Source organism: Pan troglodytes, chromosome 18 (genome assembly GCF_028858775.2).
Source record: "Pan troglodytes isolate AG18354 chromosome 18, NHGRI_mPanTro3-v2.0_pri, whole genome shotgun sequence".
Lineage (NCBI taxonomy): Eukaryota > Metazoa > Chordata > Mammalia > Primates > Hominidae > Pan > Pan troglodytes.
Window position 1 is genome coordinate 12418463 of NC_072416.2, and position 12221 is coordinate 12430683.

Here is a 12221-nt window from a genome sequence, read left to right on the forward strand (position 1 = left end):
GTGAAGGCCTCTCAGGGATACGCCGTCCTCAGAATGGACACATGTGTGGTCATCACTGCCTGAGCTGTGGGACTGTCCAGCTCTACCCCAGACTCGGATGTCAGCCCAAAGATATTAAGCTGGGAAGTTGATCAAGGGCAGTGTTGAGGATATTAGCAACCCATCCAGCGGCCCAGAGCAATTTATGAGAATTCTAATTAGATACAAGGACTTCTGTAACCACACAAACACTTTCTATTCTGCCTGCCAGCACGGGGTCCCCTGCCGTCAAAAGCTATCTTGTATGCTTCAGTGGAAGATACAAGGCCAACAAAAAAAGGACTCAGGATGCCAACACTGACCCACTCAGAGGGAGAAAGTGAGTTCTCCATTGACTTCCAAGGCTCCCCCACTCCAAGATCTGTGAGCATCATTATGCTGAATGGTGCTATTAAAACTCTAGAGTCCATTGCAGGAAGGTTCCTTATTAACATCAGAGCAGGGTTTGTGGTCCTCTCCAATCTGTTAACAATCTAGATGAGTCTTTAAAATTATTGCTGGCAAAAGTTGCAGTACAAAAGGAACAGAGGGAACCTGATGAAGTAAAATTGTGTGGGGGTGTGTGTGTGTGTGTGTGTATCTGTATCTTTCAAATATTTAACATATGATTATATGTACAAATATGATATAACTGGGGTCACTCACTAGTTTTAAAACTTGGACAGTCCAGGCAACATTGGTTAAGTTGGTCACTCTATTAATGTAATTATTTTTTGGAGACAAGGTCTCACTCTGCCACCCAGGCTGCAGTGCAGTGACATGATCATGGCTCACTGCAGCCTCAAACTCCTGAGCTCAAGCAATCCTCCTGCCTCAGCCTCCTGAGTAGGTGGGCCTACAAGCATGTACCACCATGCCCAGTAATTAAAAAAATTTTTTTGTAGAGATGGGTTTTTGCTACGTTGCCTGGGCTGATCTTGAACTCCTGGATTCAAGCAAACCTCCCACCTCAGGCTCCTGAGTAGTTAAGATTACAGGCGTGAGCCACTGCACCTAGCCTAATATAATATCAATGCGAGAGATATATGTACCATATCTTTCAAATACTTCACATATCTATTATATATACCTAAATATGATATAGGTGCAATTGAATATGCCATATACATAATTTTTAAGATACATGATAAATATATACATTTAATTTTATGTGTTAAATGACCTCAGACTAGATGTCAGGGATGAGTAATGTCTATTGGAGTTTAAAAATAAATCCACAACCATTAAAACTGAGCAAAATACAAAGAAGAAGATTAAACGCCTCTCAATACTTAAAAGTATTACTTATAGCTAAGCTGACCCGGCCACCTGCAAACCAGGTTTCTCCTTGCAGCTTGGTTTAGTAGGAAATGATCAGAATTGGACTCAGATGAACTACAGCCAATTGTTACCTCTATAAAAGTCTGAACAGGGTGTTGTCCATTGGCTGGTAGCCTCAGCATCACCTGGGAGCTTGTTAGAAATGCTGGGTCTCAGGCTCCACCCTAGACCCACTGAAACAGTCTTTGTTTTAGGAAGATCCTCAGGTGATTCTTGCTCATGGTAAAGCTGAATGAGCTCTGCTGCAGTTCACTTGACCCATTGGAGCCTCATTTTCCTGCTTTGTGCAATGGAGATAGTAAGATTTACTCCAGAATATTATATAAAGGCTTACTAGGATATTATATGTGATGTGCTTGGCATAGTGCTGAACCATAGATGAGAGGACCTAAAACAATTTTTTCCTTCCCTTTTCTCAGCATCACTTGTGACTGAATAATAAAATTAGGCATTCTTGTTCTTCTCAGTATCTTTTGTTCTGGCCCCTAGATATGAGAAGGGTTTGACCTTTATGGTCTTTCTTCTGCTTCTTCAAACCCCAGAATCATTTTTTTGAAAATCACAAAATGCATGAGATAGACGGGACTTATGGGATCCCCTGTTCACCTTTACTTCAAAGCCAGAAATGCCATTCTTTAAGTCCAAGGCTTACCCAGTCTTCAGGTTCTCACTCAAGTGTTACCTTTTAGGGACCAAGCAGAATCGAGGTACTCAATAAAGAGTTGCTGGTTGCTGGATGAATAAATGTCTGAGGCTTCTGTGAACCCTGGCCCATTCTATTCTTTGTCTAAATCTTGCCACACGTGTTTTCTTTATGAATCATTCTGTCCTTTATTCTTAAAGATACTAGTTATGTCTCGTATTTCTCCTTGACCACTCTGTTATCTACCCAACACACCTAAGAATATATATGTATGTATATATATACACATACATAAGAATATATACCACATACATAACACGTGTGTATATGTATTTATGTCTACATATGTGTATATATACACGTGTGATATAAATTTATATATGTGAATTACTAGAAACGTTTCGATTTTAGGATTAGATATTTTGCATTTATACATTTGTCAGCCTACTGGACTGTAAGTTCATTGAGGGTAAGAAGAAAAAGACCATGATAACCCCTTGTGGGAATATCAGTGCCTACGAAAACATCTGTTTCTCAGTAAATGTTGGGTATCGATGCTGAGCAATGCTGAAACATATGCATGAGCATTGTTACTCCAGTACTGAGAGCCAAAGATGCCATGGTGCTCTCTATCATTTTAGAAAGACCACAGACAATTAGATGGAAAAGGAAGGCAACATCTTGCTAGGATCTTGTGTATGCTTCCAGGCAGATGAGCAGCCTTTTTCCTAGGGAAATGCATGGCAGGCTTCATGTAAGAGGTTCCCTCAATAACCAAACACTCCATTCAAAGGTTATATTTACACAGCTCATTAGGAAAATTTTTTATACTTTTGACACTCATTAGACTCATAATCGTCCACTGAAGCTACTGTGTAACAAGAGATAAACACTCCATTCTAGAGGATGAATAATTAGGTACTGCTCAGCACTGTGCTCTTTACACGTCTAATTTTAGAGCATAATTAATCCTGCTGAAGCTGCATACGATAAGTGAAATATTTATGCAGCTGTGTTAATTCATGTATTTACTCCTAGAGAGACATTCAGAATTGGTCATGGCTTTCCGGGAAGATCATCTGGAGACACCCCCTGGACCAATGGCATTTTCTCTCCCAAGTCTTTGCCTCCAGATGGCCTCAAGAGATGAAGCTGAATAGAGACATTTCCCAAACCCAACAGTCTGACCAGGAAGGCAATGAGCCAGAACAGAAAATATCGATGAGAACCTAGATGTTCTGTAAGTACATGAACAAACCCCTGGCCCATCTGGATGCTTTTACTGTTTATTCTTTATTTGGTGCAAAGAAGACCTTTTCTGTTTAGCACCACAAAAGTTGTTTCTGTGTTACTAACTTGACTATATTATTGCCAGTGCAACACTAAAGAAGTTGTGTTTGATACTAGAGTTGTGCATGGGCAACTATGGTGATGATGAGGAGGAGAAGGATGAAGAGGAGGAGGAGGGTGGTGGTGATGGCCATGATGATGGTGGTGATGATCGTGGTAATGAGGATGATGGCAATGGTCATGATGATGAGGATGATGACGGTGATGGTGGTGGTGATGATAATGATAATAATGATATCAGAGGCGTGTGAACCAGAACACTCCATCTTAAATAGTAGCTGGGTAAAATGAGGCTGAGACCTACTGGGCTGCATTCGTAAATGGCTTAAGGCATTCTAAGTCACAAGATGAGATAGGAGGTGGGCACAAGATATAGATCATAAAGACCATGCTGAGAGACAAAACAGGTTGCAGTAAAGAAGCTGGCCAAAACCCAACAAAACCAAGATGGCCATGAGAGGGATCTCTGGTCGTCCCCACTGCTACACTCCCACCAGCGCCATGACAGTTTACAAATGCCATGGCAACATCAGGAAGTTACCCTGTATGGTCTAAAAAAGGGAGGCATGAATAATCCACCCCGTGTTTAGCATATCATCAAGAAATAACCCAGCCTTGGGTCTGCTCTGTCTATGGAGTAGCCATTCTTTTATTCCTTAACTTTCTTAATAAACTTGCTTTGACTTTACTCCATGGACTTGCCCTGAATTCTTTCTTGCATGAGATCCAAGAACCCTCTCTTGAGGTCTGCATCGGGACCCCTCTTCTGTAACTACAATGGTGACGGCTAACATTTATTGAATCACTTGTATGTTACAGGGTCTATGCTAAGCTAAGCTATGCACTTTACATGTATTCTCCCATTTCATCTTCACACCAGCCTTATTAGGTAATTATTTCTGTACCCTTTCACAGATGAATAAACCGAGGCTAAAAAAGATCACTTCTTTCATAGAAGTATTTGTAAATGGGACAGTAGATTTAGTTCAGATGTGCACTAAATTACTCCTTCCTAAAGGATTTATACATCTCAAGAGTTTAGTCATCTTTGATAGATAACTTAGAGAATTAAATATAACAACAGTCTTCCCTAATTGGCCCCCTTCCAGAGTAAGGTCCCTGAAGTAGAAGCTTTGCCACTTACTAGCTAGGGGATTTGCCCTCTGAGATTCAATTTCCTCCTCTGTAAAGTGGGAATAAGCAACATTTAACCTCATAAGGTTACGAAGGTTACATTGAGGAACGTATGTAATGCATCCAGTATGATGATTGACATACCCAAGTCCCTAAATATGTTAGCTGTTTTATAATAGATGCTTCGAGAGTGACACCAATGGTGGGTGGGGCTAGAGTTAGAACTCACTTATTTGACAGATACCTATCACATTTAAAAGTTTCCTGCCAAATGAAATACATCTTAACATCAATCATTCATCCATACACGTATTTATTCATTCAAACCTTTATTGACCAATTTACCTGTGATGTTCAGTGTTTTGTTGTAATGCTGGAAATAAGACTCCTGTTTACTGAATAGTTCATCCCCTGTAAGGGTGATTATCCACCCCTGTGATAGGCAAAACATTTGCCCCCAATTCTTCAGCATACTCTCAGTGTCCACACTTTTGCCATAAAACTTCAAGACCTATCTCATGAAAGGCAGAGTATACCTGCAATCCCTTGACCATGAACTTGGCCACCTGACTTGCTTTGGACAGAAGGATGTTAGCATACGTGAACGTGACCAAGCAGTGGCTTGAAATGTGCACGTGCAGCTAGGCGTTCCTTTCTGTGCTTCTGCCATGGCCAGTAAAAGAGCTTCCCCAGGTAGCTGCTACCTTTTCAGCCCGAGACACAGCAGAAACACGTGTGAAGCAGAGACCACACCACTGATTCGTACGCTTGTGGCAGGAAGCAGAGGCACTATCCCCACCCCAGGCAGAGCTTCTCCACTCAACCTGCACTACCATGAGGAAAATAAATGCTTACTGTTGTACGCCTCTAAGATCTCACAGCAAAAAGCTGACCAACACAGCCACAAATCATTATTACACAGCAGAGAACATGGCCAGTGATCTGAGGAAGGTACAAATGCCCTATGGAGAATTCAAAGACTCACATGTTCTCATTTGGGAGTTAAATATAAAACACATTTAGAATGCCTGATGGCACTGTGAGAATCTAGGATTTAACTCTGTGAATAGAAAGAAGATAAGAAGCCACAAGTAATTGTGCCCTTCATTCGAATTCACACCAACCCTATGCACTAGCTAACCTCTGCCTATTTTGATATTGCATTTCACTGTAGTGGCAACTAGATTTTTCTCTCCCACCTGTAGCCTGGCATAACACATTCTGTAATCATCTCTCAATACAGCCTGCACTATTTGAACGGGGCTTCTGCCCTCTGGCGTGAGCCTTTCTATCATCCTCATACCGAGCTCATTTTTGGTGTTAACCTGCTGTCTGAGCTGACTTTGCTTTTCCTATTTCCTCAGTGTTAGCAATTGAAAGGAAACCAACCTGCCATTCTAAGCCATGGCCAGCCTCTAGAGGCCATGCCAGGAAACCCCGGGCTATAGTGAGATCACCAGCTATGAAGTAGAAAGGGCAGACAGGAGGAAATGCTTCTGGTGACACAGCTGGCCCAAGCGGCTGTATAGTTCTATAAATGCCACAGTCTCATTAGACTGCAATAGAGATTGCCTTTCCTTCATTCCTCCACGGGATAAGAACATGAGTTGCCATGTTGGTACAACATGACTCCACCGTGAGTCATGCCTGATAAGTCTAGGAAAGAGTCTTTGACCTCAAAATGCATCAGAAATCCTTTCTCTGGAGTGAAATTGGGACTGATTACAGCCTAGTTATGTAATTTTGTACAGCAGCGTTTCTCAACCACAGCCTACCAACATGTGAGGTTGGATAATTTTGTGTTTTGTGATGTAGGGGGCTGTCCTGGACCCTGTAAGGTGTTTTCCTGCATCTTCTGGCCCTGGCCTCTACCCATTAGATCAGCAAGCAGATTCCCAGCCGTGATCACTGAATGTGTCTCCAGGCATTGCCAAATGTCACCTGGGGGACAAAATTGCCCTTCACCCTTTGAGAACCACTGCCCTAGACAGAAGACCTATAAATTCCCACTTAAGGCACCAGGACTGTCCTGGCTCTTGTCTTTTTCTAAACCTATTTAACTCTTTCCTAAATCCCCTGAGAGAGACTGTATCCTTAGAATACTTTTGTTTGTTAAATTTAGTTATCTAGAATTGCTTTCCATTATAAGCAACCTAAAGAACCATGGTTTCATGTGACAGGAACTCAGTAAATATTTTTAGGGAGCAAACTCATCATGCAAAGATCCACTGGGAAGCCCAGGAGCAAACAAAGCGAGTGTGAGGGTCTCAAGTCCCCCTAAAGAAAGGGGTCACCCGGGGTCTTACCATCACCCACAAACTGAAGCAAGGCCAGGTCAATCTGCCTCTTCCAAGGAGAGCCTTTCTGAAGGGCAATTCCATAACCGGTGGTGGCAAAGATGTACCCACTCCCGATGGTCACCAGCTTGCAGCCTTCATCCCTCCCAGCCTTGTAATTCAAGACTGCGGCATCGTAGATGAAAGCGTCCAGCTTCCTGAAATGACAAGAAACCAGGGGGTCATAGGGGTGGCCAGGTACCACCTCGGGGTCCAGCTCCTGAGGCCTGATCCTGAAAGCATCACACACTTTCTTTCATGCTGGTGATGATGACTCATGGCCTCTCCATCCCCTCGTCATAAAAGGATCTATTTTTAATGAGGAGATAAAAGCCAGAACCTTTTCTCTCCAACTTACAAGAGGCAGCTAAATAAAGACATGAAGGATCCATATACCCAAGTGAGTAAACAGTTGAGTTTGCTGGTTTGCTAAGTGTTTGTCCTTAACACTCCCAATGGTGGAGAACAGTGCCCTATTTAGAAAGGTTTGCATCAGAACAAAATAAACCACTAAGGGGCAGAAGAATTTGGTGGTAGTGTGTATGAAGGGGAAAGGAACTAAATAGGAATATTTTTTCCTCCCAAAAGAAATACGTGTGCTGCTTATTTATCATACAGAAATTATTGCAGAATTTTTAAAAATCCAAATCATATAGAAAAGTATTAAAAATACAATTAAAATTAAAGCTACCTGTAATTCTATAACTCAGATTCAGCCTTTGTTAACATGTTAGTGAACAGCCTTCCAAATGTTTTAGTGAGTATGCACAAACACGCATACACAGAGATTGGCAAACTTTCTTCTATAAAGACAAGATAATAAATAGTTGAGGCTTTGTGGGACATACCGTCTCTGTTGCAGCTATTAAACTCTGCTGTTGTAGGGTGTTATGGGCTGCACTGTGTCCACCCCTAACATTCATACAGAAGTAGGGTGAACCCCTAATCCACTGTGGCTGCCGTCCTTATTAAAAGGAGAAATCTGAACACAGACATGCACACAGGGAGAACGCCATATGAAGACTGGAGTTATGCTGCTGCAAGCCAAGGAACTACCAGAAGCCAGGAGAGAGGCCTGGAACAGATCCCTCCCTGGAGCCTTCGGTGGAAGCGTGGTCCTGCAGATGCCCTGATCTTGGACATCTAGCCTCCAGAGCTGCGAGACAGTCATTTCTGTTGTTTAAGCCACTCAGGTTGCATTCCTTTGTTATGGCTGCCCTAGGAAACCAAGACATAGCGCCAAAGCAGCCATAGAGAATGTGTAAACAAACGAACTTTGCTGTGTTCCCATAAAATGTTATTTAGGAAAACAGTTGGGTCCACGGGCTGTAGTTTGCCAACCCTGGTTTTAATCCCGAAAATGTTATTATGCCACACAAACTATTTCACAAATTGCTTTCTTCTCTCATTCCATACCTAGTGAATGTATTTCCATGTCAATACACATAGCACTTTTAAATTCTTTGATACACTTATTTTTGAGGTATAACGTATGTGTAATAAAATGCTTGATGAATTTTTACATATGTATATATCCTTGAAATCACCATGCAGTTCAAAATGTGGAATGTTATCATTTCCTTAGAAATCCTATGCCTACCCCAGAAAATAAGCATCAGGTAATCTCTCCAAGGGCACAACTGTGCCTAAATATTATTATTATTATTATTATTATTATTCAGATGGAGTCTCACTCCATTGCCCAGACTGGAGTGCAATGGTGCGATCTCAGCTCACTGCAACCTCCACCTCCCAGGTTCAAGTGATTCTCGTGCCTCAGCCTCCCAAATAGCTGGGATTACAGGTGCCTGCCACCACTCCCGGCTAATTTTTATATTTTTAGTAGAGACAGGGTTTCACCAGGTTGGTCAGGCTGCTCTTGAACTCCTGGCCTCAAGTGATCCACCCACCTCGGCTTCCCAAAGTGCTGGGATTACAGGTGCTAATTATGATTAGGTCCCTATCAGTAGTCCTGGATATTGTTTCCAAATGTTAAAGTTATTTAACGAGGCTGAAATGATCACTGTGGAATGCAGGGATGAATGTCTCAACTCTAAAATGGGTAAGAAAACTAAATCGGAGATGACTCAACTTCATGACACTTTCTCAACTTTATTGCCTTTCTTTAACAAGAAAACATAAAACAGTGAAGCAAAAAAAAATAAAAATAAAAACGGCAAAGAGAGGATGTGAAACACTGCATCTTTTCAGAGACAGCTGCCGAAGGACTCCCTATGGGAACAAAACTATTTGGCAGGTTTACAGCCGTGTTCTTCATTTTAATTTTTTTTGTTTCTATAATGGTTTGAGGTGGCACAAAACTGTAGGACTTGTCTCATCCACAGAAACACTCTGAAGCTTTGATCTCAAGGTAGAGGTATCAGATACTTGGTTTTAGGCTCTGAGAGTATTAAAGGGAATCAGATCAAGCAGCAGCAGAAGAGAACTGGGCACTGATTGGCAACAGCGATGGTAACCTAGAGCTGTCATATGTAACCTAGAGCAACCTAGAGCTTGGCATGATGACAGCAAGTCAAGAGGAACAGCCAGCAATAGTGAGACCTGCAGAAATATGGGATGGAGAGTTATACAATGTCAAAAGTAACTTGTGTATAATGGGAGTAGGGTGTGTAACAGGAACACTGGAGTAGTAGGTAAAAGGAACCTGAGTTCTAGTCTAGGCTAGGATGATGGTGCAACCTCAGGAAAGTCACTTTCTCCTTTTGGATTTCTGGTTTCTCCTCTGTGAGAGGTGGTGTTCATTGTGGTCTTGCTGAGACACTTGTTCAGCTGTGGTATTCTAAGATTGTGTGAGCCAACAGTCACATTCTGTGGCTATCCATAGGGAAATTGAAACTCCGGATAACACATGTATCCTAAGGACTTAGGGCCGTGGAAGGTGTTGGTCTCTTGATAAAGCTGAGATACTTGCAACGTCAATACTTCCCGTATCCATGTTGCCATGGAGATATAGAACCTTGGTTTTATTTAGACTTTCTAAGTACCACCCAACTCTCGTCTCTCCATTCCTCAAAAAATAAACATGTACACACACACATGTACACATGGGCACATTCAAACATTAGGGCCCTCTGTTGGAATTCATGGGGTGAAACCTTCTCCCATCCTGCTAAGCCACTGTGCACTGAGGTGCCGCTAGGTTGGAAATCTAAACACGTACCTAGCAACCACATAAGAGTTGTCCAGAAGCAGTTTAAGTTGGTATTTTATGGACAAGCATAGACATCTTCAAATCAGTACCATATTTCATGACAGGCCTTTTTGAGCTAAGCAACAAACAGACATATGAGTACAAGGAATAAAGGAAGTTTTCTTTGGGAACAAAGTTTGTAAAAGCACAATGCTGAAAAGTCAGAGGCAGGACAGCTGCAAAAGATGTGGTTGACTCTGACCAAAGCAATTACACATTGGCATGACTGGGGTGGGCTGGTGGTCATGCTGTCAGAGGGGTCTGGCCATGGAGGCACACAATTGGGGCAGCCCTCCATGGCCTGACTGTCATCTTAGGGCCATGTCAGAACTGAAGTGATTACAACACAGAAAGGAAACTGTAGGGTCACATGAACTGGTTTCTAGATTCTAGAGAGCTGGGGCCTACACACAATGGGCTACAGACAACTGCGTGTTTAAAAATATCCTGGGGGCATACACAGTCCCCTCCCAGAGAGATGGTCATTGTCTGAGATACCATCTCACACCAGTCAGAATGGGCTATTATTAAAAAGTCAAAAAATAACAGATGCTGGCAAGGTTGTGAAGAAAAAGAAAAGATTATACACTGTTGGTGGGAGTGTAGATTAGTGCAACCATTGTGGAAAGCAGTGTGGCGATTCCTTAAAGACCTATACTGGGTATACACCCAAAGGAATGTAAATCATTCTATTATAAACACACAGGCACACATATGTTCACTGCAGCACTATTCACAATAGCAAAGACACAGCATCAACCTAAATCAAACCCACCAGTGACAGACTAGATAAAGAAAATGTGGTACATATACACCATGGGATACTATGCAGCCATAACAAAGAACAACATCATGTCCTTTGCAGAGACATGAATGGAGCTGCACACCATTATCCTGAGCAAACTGATGCAGGAACAAACTATGAATTAAAATAATAACAAATGGAATCACTAATAATCACTTTTAAAAAAAGAGATGGCCATTGTCTGCAAGATGTTTTATAAAATAATACTTAGCATTTCACAGACATCATCCCACTGAGGCCTCACAACTGTCCAGTAGCAAGATATTGTTATTATTTTTCTATTCTGCCTATGAGCAGACAAGGTTCAGAAAGCCTAAGGCAGCCTGGGGCTTGTTGGTGATATTTCCAGACTTTATATTATAAAACCCTCTAGGACAACACTGTCCAGTAGAACTTTCTGCAATGCTGGAAATGCTCTGACACCATCTACTGTGGATATTGAGCACTTGAAATATGTTTAGTGCAAATGAGTTGTAAATTTCATTTAATTTCATTAATTTAGATTGTAATGTAGGGGGTCCCACGTGCCTATGGGCTATTGCGGCACAACCCTAGCTGTTCCGTGGCAAGCCAGGGGAAGGCTTAGGGAGCAGGACTCTGGGTCTCCCTTTTTGCTCTGACCCAAAAAGTCTACTTTTGATCTGTTTTCTATTGGAAAAAATAATTGTTCCTGTTGTTAAAAAGAAAAAAAATCCCCTAAATCTCTGAGATTTGTCAACAGGGACTTTGGGCAAAGCAACTGTATTTCTCAGGCTCAGTTTTCCCTATGAAAAATGGAGCCAACTTGCTGGGCACGGTGGCTAGCGCCTAAAGTCCCAGCACTTTGGGAGGCCGAGGTGGGCGGATCACCTGAGGTCGGGAGTTTGAGACCAGCTTGACCAACATGGAGAAACCCCGTCTCTACTAAAATTACAAAAAAAATAGCTGGGCATGGTGGCACGTGACTATAATTCCAGCTACTCGGGAGGCTGAGGCAGGCGAATCTATTGAACCCGGGAGGCAGAAGTTGCAGTGAGCTGAGATTGCACCACTGCACTCCTGCACTCCAGCCTGGGCAACAAGAGCAAAACTCCATCTCAAAAAAAAAAAAAAAAACAAGAAAGAAAAATGGAGCCAACAATATTTTCCCTTAGAGGGCTGTTGGGAATAAAGTGTTATTATATAAGTAAAGTATGTGTGCAATGCTCAGAACATAACAGATGCTCAAAACACATAAATGCATTCAATCAAATTCAGATTTTATGCCAAAGGGGCTCACCAATTTTATGGATCCTATAGGAGAAAAACAGTTCTGCATACTTTATATGCATTATTATATTTTTTGGTCGTTCTCCTTGTGCAGGGATGGGCATACTACTGCCATCCCCATTGTCAGATGGAGAA

General features: G+C 42.1%; 1 protein-coding gene across 4 annotated transcripts in view; it reads right to left on the reverse strand.

Moving 5' to 3' along the window:
* Nucleotides 1-12221, reverse strand: part of GRIN2A (glutamate ionotropic receptor NMDA type subunit 2A) — a 428905-nt gene that overhangs the window by 38020 nt on the left and 378664 nt on the right. For all 4 annotated transcript variants that reach the window (XM_054668020.2, XM_054668019.1, XM_016928499.4 and 1 more), the window contains 1 exon segment: nucleotides 6793-6980. In XM_054668020.2, coding sequence (XP_054523995.1) covers nucleotides 6793-6980 — 188 coding nt within the window.